The 15,228-nt window shown below is 43.4% G+C and overlaps 2 protein-coding genes across 2 annotated transcripts in view; one reads left to right on the top strand and one right to left on the bottom strand.

The window, feature by feature from the left end:
* Window positions 1-8,913, top strand: part of RSPH9 (radial spoke head 9 homolog) — a 29,043-nt gene extending 20,130 nt beyond the window's left edge. Inside the window, exon 5 of the mRNA XM_017739951.1 lies at window positions 8,643-8,913. Coding sequence (XP_017595440.1) covers window positions 8,643-8,803 — 161 coding nt within the window. The 3' untranslated portion in view covers window positions 8,804-8,913. The remainder of the gene's footprint in view (window positions 1-8,642) is intronic.
* Window positions 8,914-10,164: 1,251 nt separating this feature from the next.
* The window catches only part of MRPS18A (mitochondrial ribosomal protein S18A), a 24,276-nt gene continuing 19,212 nt past the window's right edge, over window positions 10,165-15,228 (bottom strand). The window contains exon 7 of the mRNA XM_008640029.2: window positions 10,165-10,971. Coding sequence (XP_008638251.2) covers window positions 10,827-10,971 — 145 coding nt within the window. The 3' untranslated portion in view covers window positions 10,165-10,826. The remainder of the gene's footprint in view (window positions 10,972-15,228) is intronic.

Below are 15,228 nucleotides of genomic sequence, written 5' to 3' on the forward strand. Positions count from 1 at the left end.
AAGGGTTTTTTTCTCCTCAGTGAAAGAAATCATGACCCACCCTGTCTCCATTTAAGCTCCTGGTTCCTTGGACATAAAAAGGAGATGAACTTCTTGCTAAGATGATGGGAAATGCTGGTAAAGCCTTATAGAACCAGAAGCTGCAGGTTTATTACCACATTAGTTGGCCTTGGCCTAACTTTTTCTCTAGGGAATGACGAAAAATTACTTGTGGGGAAAATCCTAGGACAGTCTGTGTGTCACTGAAGTCAGAACGAGGTCAGCTTTTGCTAGGAGTGATCTATTCCTGAAGGGGCTCCAAGGAGTGGCAGCTCCTGCCTGGGCAGTTGCTGGCACTGGTGCCAGCCCTGCATATAGCTTTGCTTTGCTGTTTGCTGCCCCTTTGGCCACAGAGCTTTTCAAAGGAGGAAGCCAACTGGCATTATCTTGTTTTACTGTACACGAATATCATATAGATTGAAATTCTGCATGCTGAAGGGGTGTGTGGCAGTGTGTAAAGGGAAAAGGACAGGGGACAGTTCATCTTTGGGTATATTTGTACAGCAGTTATGCTGAGCAGAAATAGCTAGGCTATCACAGGCACTGGAAGATGCTTAGCCATCTTTAGTATTCAGAAGTAGCTTGAATATCAACACTGCATTGTGTGGATATGCTCAGTGTGACAGTATTCTCAGAAACTGGTAAAGTCTTCGGGTAATTTGGTCCAGAATTCATATCTAGTTTAGTACAAAAACATCAACAATTTATAATCCGTGCCATCTGTTCCTCATCCCAAGCCCTTTTAACTAGCCTTGCTAATTTGACGATGAGGTAAGAAGTACAACTAGGGGACTGACAGGGCTTGTGGCCTTGCCCCTCCTGCAGGAGAGCGAATTGGATGTGCTCTAAGCATTTGATGGGTTTTGAATCTCAGCATCGACTCCTTTGTGTTTTCTCAGAATTCAGAGATCAATGTGAGGTTCTTTGCCTCTAATCCAGCCCCCGTTCATCATTATCACCTCCTCAAAGTGGCCAGTGCTTTGTTACCAGGAGAGGAAAAATCTTACAAGGTGGCCATAATCTCCTCTGAGAGTCAGACAGATATTCTCCCGTGGGTAAGAAAGTGACAGTGACCAAAAGCTCTAGGGGAAGCAGGCTAGAACAAAGCTGCCCATTGCATCCTTTCATCAAACTGTTAATCTTTCTTTCAAAGACATCACATTTGTTTGGTGACAAAAGCCCCAAAGAAGCTGAATTGAGCCTGAAATCCTGTAGCAAGATTTAGAGGAAGCGTCTTTCATTCAGAAAAGGGAGGAGCAAGAGACTCCTTTTTCTTCCTACCAACCAATGGGCTCAGAGAAACCCACGAAGGTGACGGATTAATGCGGGGGCTCCCCAGGTAGATGCTACGTGACTCCTGGCACGCTCCAAAAACGTTTCCACAGCGACCAGCTGAACAAGAAATATGGAGTGTGATGAGATCTAGCATTAACTTGTGCTTTGGAAGGAGGTGATTTGCCACTCTGAGAGATTTCTAAATTTACTACAGAAAACCCAAGATTCAATGATCTGTATGATAGTTGTCAGAATACAAATAGCATGGATTTTAATCAGTTTTTCCTACTCCTTATAAGTTTTGATTGCATATGATCTTGCTGTTTCTTCTAGTGCACAGCCCTATTCCAAGTCTTTAATGCTTTCTGCGCAGTCTGCATCTTTTTTTAAATGAGAATTGTTTTGTTTTGTTTTGTTTTATCAGGTGGATTTAGTACTAAAGGGCAAACTAACAGGGTATAAGGGAGGCTCTAATTTGATGTGTATTACTTCAGTACGAGCTTTTTCAGTCCTTCCCATCCTCTGCTGCTCATTTATATCTGTGTATTGTCCCTTCTTTTGTGTTGGCATTGCTGGCTGTGCAGTCAGATTCCAGCTGGAAAAATAATGTTATTTCTGTCCAGTGTATTTTTCAGCCAGATCATTTCCCCAACCTGACTCACTGAGCAGTAAACAAACACTTTCGTGATCTCTATGATGGAAGAATGATGAGGGTGGGAATACAGGTTTGAGGGCAGAGGCTGCTTCAATTGGATTAAGCAGCACTGTTGTTGGATGTCTAAGTATGGCCTGCATTTCTTTTTTACTTGGAGGTACCTGAATACCGTGTATCTGGGACAGCACTGTGATCCCTGAGTCTTCAAAAAGGAAAGAGGTTCTTCATGTGTAAATGGAAGGCCTGGGCCTGTCAAAATCATTTCTACTGTAAAGGCATCCCCAGTAGGAGAGGATAATGGAGAGGAAAAGCCTCTAAAGTATGATCATTTTACTTTTGGGGTTTGGGCATGGTGGTTTTTGTGTCTCAAGGACATGGAAGGCATTAGGACCATGCAAGGGTTGCTTGGCAGCATCTGACTGTAAGCTGTGCTTTCCTGGCTCTGGAGGCTTTTAAAAATAGTACTGAACCTGCAACCAGTCTGTGTTTTTATTTAATTATTATTAAATAGTTGTATGGGGAATTGGAAATATTGACAGCAGTGTTAACATATGGGGTGCAGGTGGTGTGTCAAGCAAATGAAAGAGATTTAGTTTGCAGCCAGTAAGTGGCACGAAGGAGTTTGGGCCCCACATAGGAGTGTTTGGATGTGTCCTTATGGCTGGTAGGCTGTGCATGAAATGTCCGTGTGGCACAATTTATTGAGAGCCAAAGCACAGTGACCTTTCCTTACAGCTGCTCTGGTTTGCAATTTGTCTTTGCTCCCCACAGACAACAAATTAGAAGTAGGAAGCTCTTCCCAGTGTAGGATTTTCTGTTGGAGGGAAATGGAAGATAAATCCCATGGGTGTAGTGAGGCTTTGTCAGCTCTAAGTGCTTGGGGTCATGCAGCCAAGCAGCGGCTGCTTTTGCAGAGGGAAATGTTATGTTGCCCCTCTCTGGGTGTTAATATTTGTCCTGGAACTCCATGTTTGACTCTCACTCGGGACTAACTGCAGCAATAGACCTGCTCTTGTGGCAGCATACTGTGTTAATGGTAAGTGCAACCACGCTGTAGCTGCTTTTCCCTTGAGACATTTCCTCCTTTGAAGAGGAATTGATAATGTCACTTTTATGACCCTCTGTGAGCTTTTGCAATGTGGAGCCTCTCTATCAGGCTGTCTAGCTCTTAAAGCTGTTTCTTCTCAAGCTTGCACTGAAATGAGACATCACTGAATCACCTCCAAAGCAGCAGTGTTATGAGAGGTCATACTGAAAGTGGACCAGTTACGGCAGGAAAGTTCTTCTGCAAACAGCCCTCTTAAAAGGGTTTTGTTTAAAAGCTCATGTCTCACGCTCCCTATTACTTCTGTGGATTACAAGATTCAGCCCATAGCTGAGGCAGACATGGGGGATGAGACAGGGATTTCTATTGGCGACTGGAAAGGAAGAAGAAGCTGAGAAGGAGGTTGACTTTTGAAATTCAGCCCTGGTGTTCTGGCAGCTGTTGAAGGGCCATAAAAAAGGCAGTGGTTTAACACTGGGTGAGCATCAGCATCTTCAAAGCACTTTCTTGTTTGGGAAAGATGTAAGGAACTCCTCAGAATTCCGGCCTGTGTTTGGAGGGGTGGAGGCTGCAGCCTGATCCAAAGAGGGAATAGGAAGCTCCAGATCTTCATCCAGCGGATACTTTTCCCATGCTCTTTCCTCCCACACAGCAGCTCCCTCCCTTCCCTTCTGGAGCTGCAACAGGCAATGGTTTCAGCACAGACAGTGCTTGGCTTTCTTAAGTTTTCTGGGTGCAGCTTAAATATTAACTTGCTCTTTTAAAAAATGCATTTTGAACTTTGGGAACCTCAACAGAGCAGTGTTACTGGTAGGACTCTCTAGTGTGAGAGCAATGACCAGTTCCCTGCACCTCAGCAAGCTTTACATGATGAGTGAAGTTAACTCTGCTGCCTGATTTAGAGACAGCACACATCGAGATGCAAGTTAGAATCAGTATTTAACTCTAGGAAATCCAACATTTACTTGCTGTCTCCTAGTTCTAGTTGTATTCCCTACAATGCAAATATTAGTACTTTTAAATCTTTTTTTCTTGACAACTTTTATCTAGGAATCTTGGTGTACCTTACAGACTGATGTTTTGAGCTTCCCAGTCTCTCAGTAAAGACATATTGTCTGACAGAGGGACTGCCATGGAATATTCTCAGCCAGTGATGGAAAAGATTTGGACCCAGCAGCCTGCTTCTGATTTGTATACTAACACAGACTTGCAGCTATCTATGCAATGGTTTTACCCCAAGAACTGTCTGTAATAGCACAGAAGTTTAAAAAACAAAAGAGAGAAAAAGAAAAAAAAAGGATAAAAGTAGCATTTAATTTTCATAGTTCTCATTCCTTTTTATATTGCATTATTAAATGCATTTCTGAGACTTTCTCCTGAGGAAGGTGGCATGTTCATTTTAAGCTATTATTGCCATACTGTTCATTAGTTACTGTTTAAAGTACTTCTAGAGTAATTTATGACAGCAGTATTTCAAGCTCCTACAAGAAATGTGAGCCTGAAAAAGCATCTTGGTTGAATATTGTGAGATTTGAGCTGTGATGGAAGAGAACACAAGTGTCCTGTATCTTTCCAAGAGAACAACTTTCTCCATGTCTCACGAATTCAAATTGTGTTTTATGCACCATTTCTTGAAGTACTGCTGATGTGGTGAGTTATGGGGAAAAAAATGTACTGAGATAACAGGTTCTTATTTTTTCTCTTAATGAAAAGGTCCAAAGAACCCAGATAGGTTACAGAACTTTAATGTAATCTCTTCTTAGAAAATACACCAGCATTGTGTATCAAATGCAGTTTCTGAATGGGTTTTGTGTGTTGCAAAAGTCCAGTCTGGAAAAGTATATTGAATAAATAACCTTTGACGACTAGGTTAAAAAAATGTCTCCAGTGATCCAGTTAGTAGAAGGTGGAAGGTGGCACTGCTGCTCCTCTTTGGCTCTGCAGAATAAAGAGCAGCTCTAGGACTAATCATCATTCTGGCTGAAAACAGGATTCCAGTGAAAATGACATTACAGTTCCAGACAGCTTCTTGTAATTTTTTCCTGTTCTCAACCTGTTGTGCTGGTCCAGATGGGATTGCCCTTATGTAACCTGCTTGTTTTTGTTCAGGCCCTCATTTCACAGGAAGGCTTATGCAGCATCAGCAAAACTTTACTGCCCATATTTGTGTAGAACTACATGGAGAGTGAAGGGCCAGAGAAGAGCTGGAAAGTATAACAATAGTAATTAATATTCCCCAAAGGTCTCACATTTATGAAATGGCAAATTCGAGCCCTTTGAAGGTTCACAGCTTGGACAGATGATAGGGAAATGCAGAAACTGCACATCACAGCCTTCAGAGATGTAGCGTGAAAGTGAATGGAGCCATCTTCAATTATATCTGTCCGTTTCTGCCAGATGTGAAGGTGCATGGGAACTTCCTTTGATCAGCAGAGTCTGCTGACGAATACTCTGCTGAGATTGGTAAGTCTGTGTGTCACTGGGTAAATGTTCTGAGGAGATCATGGATCCATACTCTATTGCCCCAGAGCACAGATGTGGGGATTTAATTATGTTGAACTTGATTTACTCTACCTCCTCTGTGAATTTATCCAACAAAAAGATGTCTGAATACAGATATAGTTCCTAACAGCATTAAAATCCCTGTTTTCACTCTTACCTTTCCCACTTGTCATGCTCCATGCATTTCTTTTTGTTCTGTGTAAATGGTTTGGGGCAGAAGGTTCATTTGTGTAGGTGAACATACATAAGCAAGCTATCACATGTACCCAGGTTGTTAGATGCTTCCAGTATGTTAGGAGGCACTACCAAAGTAGATAATCCCTAAAGGTTTTCACCGGTCAGCAAGGCAAGGCATAGTCCTATTCTTGACAGACTTGCTTCTCAGAGGACTGGTCCTAAATCAAAGACAATGAGAGTTCCTCATTGCATCATCTTTTTGTCAGAGAAACGTTTCAAAAAGTTTACAGCATGTTGTCGTCCCCTTCCCCACAAACCAGTGTGTAAAGCTGCAGCAAGTACCACCAGTATTTGGAGGAAAGACTTGTAGATCATTTCTGCAAATTCAACCTGAAGAACCATGCACTGGGAGCAGTCGTTCAGAGGAGAAATTGACAAAGTTATTTGTCACTATTACATTCAGACCTATTTGCTTGCTGCTTGTTGCTCAACGCTCCTATGCACGGTCATGCTACTGCCACTTGTAGAGACAAAGTTCCAGAAACTGAAAGCTTCTCCTTTGACAGCAAGTGGCTATAGAGCTTCAGTTGCTGGATGATCTGCCTTGTAGTGAAGTGTTCCTCATCTGGGTTTACATGCTATCCAAGTGGTGAAATTTCTTAAGAACATGCGTATTTTTTAAGAGACCCCCTCCATCAGGATTTGTAATCCTAGTGGCTGAACCATAATAGGTGTTTTTACTCCAGGTATGAAAAAGATCCAGTCCAGTTTGTGTCCATGTGAGTGCCAACAGAGAGACTGGATGGGAGATTGGGGTTGCCTTGTATGTGAAACCACTGCTTGTGAAGATATTAGCTCATGTTGTACCTAGGACTTGTGTAAAGAATGTCACAGGGCAAGAAAGGTGACAAGATGGCACACACCTGTATTGACCGTCTCATATTAAGAAGTGCACTGCTTTACTGCAACTCCAGTTGTTTGTCTTTAGTGGAAACGTGGAGGAGAGTGAGTCAGAATTAAGTTCTCCAAAGCAGAAATCTCCCGAGTCAAAAGACTGTGAATGTCTGTTTTGTACTTCTGTCCAGCAGCTTGAGTGAGTCTGTCAGAAAGGAGGTAGGTATTGCTGTTCACTGAGTTCCACATTTGCACAAGGCTGAAGAGAGTACTTTGAAAGGTAACAGATCAGAGGTGACACAGGGCTTGCATATTATAGTATAACAAACATGTGGAACTTGCTACTGAAGAAGACAGAGGAAATAGTGGTGTCCAAGAAACTTTTGAGAAGTACAGAAATACGAAGTGAAGAGTTAGGTAACAGTGGCACAACTCATGTCATCTGGGTTTACAGGGGTTTGAATTGTATTGTTCCTTGCTGGTTCTGCAGCCACCACATAAATGTTTCCCTTCAACTTCCCTCCTTCCCTCAGCTACCGTAGTTTGCCATCAAGTGCACATGAGACAACATGTACTGTGAGGGAGCACGCAAGAGCCCAAGGCTGCACAAATGTGGATTGTCCAGCTAGCTGCTGCCTCTGGCTGTCAGGCAGGCCTAACAGCCTGTGCTTCCCTGCAGCTGCTGGAAGACCAAACAAAGCTCCAGGAGCTGCAGACAACGCTTGGGCCACATCCCAGGGATGCTGTAGGAACCTGTGGTGTTAAAGCCCTTCAGCCCTTTGTCGGATGTGACTAAAATTGGCCAAGAGTCACAAGTGAGTGGGAGGGGGAGGACAGGCAGCTGACAGCAATCATAGAAGCCCTTCCCCAGGCTAACCGTGACATGAGTAAGCATGAATCATAGCATAAATTGATGAGGCTAAAATTAATGAGCCTAAAATTATCTACAAAGATGAATACTGCCTAAATGGCCCAGCACATTAAGCACTTTCTGCTTACTCTGGAATTGGCAGATTTTGGCTTTGTGTGCAGACAGGCTGACTGCTTGACTCTAGGCCAGTGGTAGCCTGACTGTTCAAAACGAGGACCCTTCTCCCCTCCACTGTAGCCTCTAGGCATTACTAATTTGGTGCTGAAGCTGGTATTTTCTTCTCCTCGAAGTTCCTTGCCCTCTGGCACTGAATCCAAGGTGATGCTTCAGCCCCCTCCCTCTGGCACAGTTCCCAAGCTGTCATGTCAGATGCAAAATAAATACTCAGTGGCTCTGAGCTCCTTGCATCCAGAAGAAACTGCATTTTCACACTGGCTCTGAACCTCTTCTGTGGAGCCAAGGCAAAATTAATGTGGAAACTAATCCCTCTGCCCCTACCACGCACATCCTCTTCAACGGTGGAGCCAAGAACGACTGAAGAGAATTAACCTTTTCCATAAATTTCTCAGAGATAGGAAATACCCTACTTTTCATTTTCTCTTTTTTTTTCCATTTGCTGCATCAGAGAAACCAGTCTTCCCTGAAGGAGGAAAGCACCTTCTTCCTCTTCCCACTACTAATGCTACAAGTTTATTTTAAGGACAAATTTCATACCTATGCAGGATTGCTAGAACTCATCTTGGCTCTCTAAAGCTATTAGCTACACCAAGTAGGTGGTAGAGCTTGTTGGAGTAACTGCTGCCCACTCAGAAGCAGTCGAGAATAGCTGCAGCCTCTCCTGGGGATCAACTATACAAGTCTGGAGCTTGAGGGTCCCTTCCTGTGACGCATATAACGTTATCACCAAAGCCATGGGAATATATTACTATGTGGACCTAGACACAGACATCTGGAAATGAGGGCAGCCTGCAGTGCTGAACTGACAAAGGGAAAACAGGGCATCGAGGTGTATGTTCTCCCCGACCTCCTCCTTTCAGGTGTCACAAACTCCAGTGCAGCCTTGTGCCCTGTTAACTGGTCAGGTAGAACCCATGGCAGCCCGTCTCTCAGCTCAGGACAACTCGCTGCAGGAACGCTGCCTCTTTCTCTTTTCCAGTGATTCACCTGCCTATCTTCTCACACAGGCTCCTGGAGTATCCAGCTGGAGAAGGGAGGCACTGTGGTGGTGCTGCGGAGCCTGCTGTGGCTGGGACTGACATTCTACCATGTCCCAATGACCAAGCAATTTGGCTACGTCTACTTTGGCACTGGTGAGAAGAACCTCGATCTGCCCTTCATGCTGTGACTCTTCTGTCAGGGACAAGGACTCAAGAACTAGAAAAGATTTAGACTTTATACATAGGAAATTTTGTTTACTGCTTGTTCTAATAAAAAAGTGAAACCTCTGCACTTTGAGCAGCATTCTTTTGTGCCTGGACTCTGGCCCTGATTCTTTTCCTAAGACTTCATTGTATGCAATCCTCCCTCAACTCCAGATTGAATTCAGAGAATCACAGAATATTCTGAGTTGGAAGGGACCCACAAGGACTATCAAGTCCAGCTTGTAAGTGAATGGCCCATATGGGGACTGAACACAACCTTGGGATTATTAGCACCGAGCTCTCCCTGTAATGTGTCACTGCAGATCCTTTAGATAGTAACAAATGGCATTTTCTTCCCTGAGAGGCAAGCTCTAGGTCAGAAATCAAACCTAGGCCATCTGTCTGATTACAAAAGCACCTTGCTTACACAAGAACTAATTTGGAGACATGAATGAATACCTGCTGTCACCCATGAATGACAAAAGCAGAGTCGGAGTCAGAGTGGAAAGCTGATATATACTGTAAGAGATCTGTACTAAACCCTGAACTCTAGAAAGGCATATTGAAGAGAGTATTGAAGAGATGTTAGATGTCCAAAATTAGAGGGGTCTTTCCAGCTCATGTCACTCAACTGTAGGAAAAAAATAGCTGTGGGCATCACCTGGTCTTGAAAAATGTGCTTATTTAGGTCCATGTCAAGGCAATGGTTTAATCCAGTGACTTTTCCCTTAGCAAAGCTCACTGAGCAGAGCTACCTGGGATAGAAGACATAGTAACTTCTGTATGTATGAGAATAAAGAAAAACATTTTCCTTTCTGAAGGGCTGTAGCTTTCAAAGCTTTATAAAACAGAGACAGTCAGCCAGAGATTTTATCTCAGTATGGTTAATGAAGTCTTGGCTCTGTCTCCCAAAGCAAAAGGTCTTGGCCAGCTCAAGGGGCTGAATCTAGGGCTTTCATTTCACAAAATAAGGCTAAAAAGAACCATTTGAATCTAATTTGATTTCCTGGATAATACAGATTTATCCTTACCTTTTGTTCCTGTCCATGCTGTTAGGTATTAGCAGACTATTCTGATAAAAGCAATCCAAGGTTAAGTGTCACAGTAGGACATAAAAATTCCGTATCAATTTGTAGCCCCCAGACAAATACCAAAGAAATGGAGCCAAAACAATAATGACCATGATAAATTTAATGAGCCTTTCAAACCAGGCCCGGAATTAGCAGCGGTCAGTTGGTGGAAGATCCGTATGTGTACTACACAGGGAGAGAAATGGTGCCACCTTTTAGTTACAGGATGGATAACCAGCTCCAAATTATCCCAGGAAGCAACCATATCACTGACATGGAAGATTTATGGAAAATTTATTTGCCAGGGGAAAAAAAAACAGGCCAGGTCATCAAGGATGTCACCACTGTGTATTTACCAGATTCAGGAGTGAAGCACGAGCCAGGAATTCTTAAGGGGACGTGTAAGACACACACCTGTTTGCCACTGCCACAGGTGTTCTGATGCAAATTATGGCTAGTACAAATGATAATAATAAAAAAATTAAGTTCAGTAGTCATTAACAATTTCTGTTGCTGCAAAGAAAATACAGTGCTGCAGAGAAATTTTTCTTCCATCCGTGTCACAGGTACAAAAGCCCAAATGAGACAAATCTGACTTGAAACACATGTGAATGGGGAAACACCACTCACTGCTGGGAAAAGAAGGAAACATCCTTTCCCAAACCCATTTGTGGAACATAAAGAAACAAAAGCCTTCAGATCCTTTCTGGCTTTGAGGTAGAAGTCTTTGCCCCTTGCTTTCCTCAAATCATCCTGCACACTGAACTTTGTTTTGATAGCTCTTGTATTCTCCTAGAGGAAGAGATCACAGCTGGACACAACGTAGAGTACTAAGGACAATTCTGGAATAAGAAAATTGGAGATATTGACAAACTTGGAAAAAACCCCAGCAGAACAGTGGAAAACGTGTGCTTACTGACTATGCCACTTCTGGCCACTAGTGATTTAAACAGAGAGGCTTTTGTGTATATTTGACATTATCCTTCAGCAAAGGGTGTCCGACTGGAAAGGGCTTTTTGCACCACTTAGGGCCCCTCTTCCAAATGGGCTTTGCAGATCTGATGGGCCAGCGGGTCAGGTACCTGTCAAAAGAACACAAACACATTTCATTCTGAGACTGATCACTGAGAAAATGTTCCAACTGAAGCAGAAGCAAGGCACTACAGCCTTTGCCTCCCTAACATGCCTTTTTATAAAAGGAATAACCATGAGCCCAAGCTCCCTCAATTCAGAAGGGACCACTGGAAAGGAGTTTTTGTTTGTTTTGGAATTTCTAAGCTCATCTCTCTACTGAACCCACTGGCACCTGCTTGACTTCCAGTTTCACAAAACAAGTCAGGTACAGTATCCAGGCTGTTGGCAAGTTGTTCACCTGCAGCTAAACTGGAGTGCCAAATCCCTTAATTGGAACTAAATCCAAGACTGAATGCATCCAGCCTCCAGGGGAAGTGTTATTTCAACAGCTGGTCTCAATAAGGTAAACTAATTACAAAGGCTAAATTCTGCGAGAAAGCTTCTGAAAATGAATTAATTTACTTTGGGGGGATAATCAGTTATTACTTCTGCATGGAATGGGTTTCTAGCCTAGTCTAGTATTTTTATATGTCCAAATTTGCTCTAGTCTTCTCTGTACAATACTACTGCAGCTTGCTAGTGCAGGAAGTCAGCACCTACAGTGTAAGAGGTATTAAAATGGAATTATCATCACAACTACAAATCTCTGTGAAGAGCAGTGCCTGGCAAATATCCTCTGCTTTTGACCATCTGAAGTTTTAGACTTGGCTTTGCAAACAGGCAGGGGATTTCAGATCCAGAATCAGTTACTGGAAATCTTACCCTGTGGCTGGGTGGCCTGCAGTTTTGTTAGGCTTTAAATCTTTTGCTACCAATAAAGAGGGGAATAGAGGTCCTTAGAGAAAGAGGAGTCTTTTCAGACAATAAAGATCCAAACTAAAACTTTAGCATAATCTGCACAAACAATGCTCCAACAAATGAGAATTTGGAACAGACTGATAAACTTTGTCCAGCAGTGTTTGCATGCCTCTGTTGAGTAATCCCATGGTGTTAATGTAACCTCAATCAGTCATCCTCCCCACAATAAGCTTTGTTACCTTTTATTTGCATCGTGCAAATTTGAGATATTAAGAACTTTGGATAGAGACCATGTAATACATTTGTCTGAAGGCATTTGGCACATTCCTGAGAACTACAAAGAAAGCTTGCTATGCCAGGCAGCTACAGACTGCATAACAGCAGCCCATTTAGCACTTTTCTTCCTCAGTACTCCGCAACAACAGAAACTGAAAAATGAATCACATGTGGAGCTTTCCGCCTCTGAAATCAAGCCACTTTCAAAGTGATTTGCTTTTGCTTTGAGGAGTAAGTTTATGACAGTTAAAAGACCAAGATGCAACAGCAGGAAAGGTCTGGGTGATGACACAGAACAAGATCCAGGCACTTGCTCTCCTATACATGCATTAAACTCATCCCTTCTGACCTGTAATGCTATGCCTGTGCATTAGTGGAATCCCTTACATAACAGCATCAGGACAGGAAGTAGGAGAGACTTTCCTGTCTCCAATTTCACATGCAAGGGGAGTTCAGAGAGACCAAACGCAGGTCCCCAGTTTGGAATCTGGCAAAGGACCATGGCAAGGCAGCTCCTTTGGGAGAAGCTGTAGGCGTATTAGATGGGCACATGGGCTAGGTCCTCCATTTCATACTCCCTTTGCTGCAAGGGGAGTGCCATGGCACAAATTTTGGTATTGCAAGACTACACTTAGAGCAAAGGAGGAAAAAAAAATCCCAAATTGTTTTAATGCATCAGTGTGCCAAGTGCAATTCTGGTCACGTGTCCACACGATTACGGGAAAGTGCTCCTGTGATAATAAATGATCTCACTGGGAGAGAAGTGAATGTGTGAATGTGAGATACACATCAATGCTGTATGCAGGTTTAGACAGACAGTGGCTTTTTAAGAAATCCCTCTGTTTCTGTGTGGGGGCTGGAAGTGCACACCCCAATTCTGCATAGGAAGGAGGATTTAGTAATGGCCTGATTTTAAAGCTTTTGTTATTTCTCTTTTGAGCAGGTCTAATCCAGCCCTCTGGTCCAGGCTTTTGGCTTCCTTTGGGGACTGCAGGCTGGGGCTTTTCATTGTTAGCTGAAACAGACATTTGGACGCTTTCCCTTCCTGGAGCACATTTGCTTTTTGGGCTTTTAATACTTGCTTTGTCCCAAACTCAAACTTGTCCTATTTTGTTTGCTGCCTTTTTTTTTTTTTTTTTTTTATTTTTTTTTCTGAGATGAAGGAAGCAAGAAAACAGCTGCATTGTTTAAATCCCACCTGTTCATTTCTCCTTTTTTTTTTTTTTTTTTTTAACCTTGATTCAGCAGTGCAAAAGCCTGATGCCTGGGAGCAGTCAGTCTACAAAGTTCCTTCTCCTCTTTGACTAACTCCATTTCCTACTGATTCACAGATTGGGGGTTTTATCTGTGAGTAAAAACAATCCACAAAACTCACATAGGACAGCTTCAAAGTCCAGCACACAGGACTTTTCTGCAAACTCTGCCACTCATGTAAGATACTGTACACCCTTTTCTAGCCAAGTCTCCCAACTTTTCATTGTATCCAACAAGGTTTGTATTGGAGAGCTTTTATAATCACACACACTGGCAGACTGAATTTACTCAAGTAGCTGAAGGTTGTCAAGACAGACCCTTCAGGTGGATGCCAAATGCGGCTGGTCCGCAGTCTCCCAACCTGTCACCTCAGTGTGCAGAGCTCCCAGTCTAGGCAAAGGGGGAGAGAACTGCCAGTCTTGGGAACTGTGACTCACCTTGGGGCTCTGCTTGCCCCCTTGAGTATGGTAGGGACCTGAGCAAGAACAAGAATTCCTAGACTCCAAGTGCACAGATGAATAGTTTGGATAAAGTGTGATAGGAACCCTGGTGGGATTTCCCTGATGGGAAAAGGCAAGATATAAGCAGGATGGAAACAACTATGGTTAGTTCACCTGCACTCATTGTAAGAGCTTAAAATCTCTGTAGCATGTTGAAGTCTGTTTTCATGGATTCTATTCAGTGGGCAGGCCTTCCCACTAGGAGGCTGCCACTTTAGACCTAGCGTAGGCACCATGGTTTCCATGTGCAGGGTAAGGGAAATGTGAAAACCACAGTCCTGTACACAGCTCAAGCAAAGGCCATGTTGGTACAGTTCAAGTCTGAACTTCTGAACCCTCACTGAATTTTTTCAATATGGCTTTTGTTTGGATTAAGAGCAGAAGGCAGAGGGCTGGAGACTGCAGGAAGCACTCGATCAAAGTGCTGGCAAGACTGCCTCCTCCCTGCCACATCCCTTCCCATGACACCTCTTGGCTTTGCTCACCTGCAGCAGCTCTGGCTCTTTGCTTTTGAATACACATGCTATGCACAACAGTTTCCATGCAGATGAGAGGAACCACATGCTGCTGGAGTGAAATGCTGATAGTAGGGAAACCAGATTCTGCTCCTAGGGACGAGAGGTGTCCGCAGAGCCTGAGAACTTTGTAATTCATCAGGAATTTGTAGGGAGCCTGCCTCTTGCTTAACACAGAGCAACTCCTCTGGTTCAGGTGATGGAGGAAGGATTGACTTGGATACTATCTGTGCCAAGTTATGCTCTTCCCATTGGAAGATGAAAATGGAGTGGCAGCTGAGTGCTCAAAATCAAGTACTCCATAATCTTACAGCACCTCTTGCTGACAGACCCCAGAGTGAGGGAACCTGTGATATCCCCTAGTCCTTCTGGAAAGGGAACAACTTCACAGTGTTGTGTTTTAACCAATACTTTGACCTGCCAGAAGAACATGAGTGCTGTATTCACATTAAGAGAGCATCTAAATGCTGGCTTGAATTCAGGGACTGTTCTGGATAGACTGTTAGTCCACATTTTCCATGCAAAAACCTCCATGCTGAAAAGAAAACTGCTCAGCTATTCAGGTTTCCATTACTGAAAGGAAGAAGTTTGACCTACAGCTGAGCTTGACTGTATCCCAAATGGTTCTGGTGTGTGGTGGCCTGCACACACATGACTCTGGAGTATGGGAACAGTCTGTCACCCTACACAATGCTGGTGAAATTGCTTAGAACTTCCTCAGCCTCATGGGCTAGCGAAAATACTTTGTTGCTGCAGCACTTAACTGGAACATGCCAGGCTGGAGCACAAACAAATGCAGAAATAACAGCAGGAAGTTTTTAAAGGGAGAATACAGGCTGAGGATGAGGGAACAATCCTTGGCTGCAAGACAAATTTGCTTGTGGAATGATCCCCTGGAAAGAGGGAAAGGCCCAGACTGGGG

Source organism: Corvus brachyrhynchos, unplaced genomic scaffold (assembly GCF_000691975.1).
Source record: "Corvus brachyrhynchos isolate BGI_N302 unplaced genomic scaffold, ASM69197v1 scaffold31, whole genome shotgun sequence".
Taxonomy (NCBI): domain Eukaryota; kingdom Metazoa; phylum Chordata; class Aves; order Passeriformes; family Corvidae; genus Corvus; species Corvus brachyrhynchos.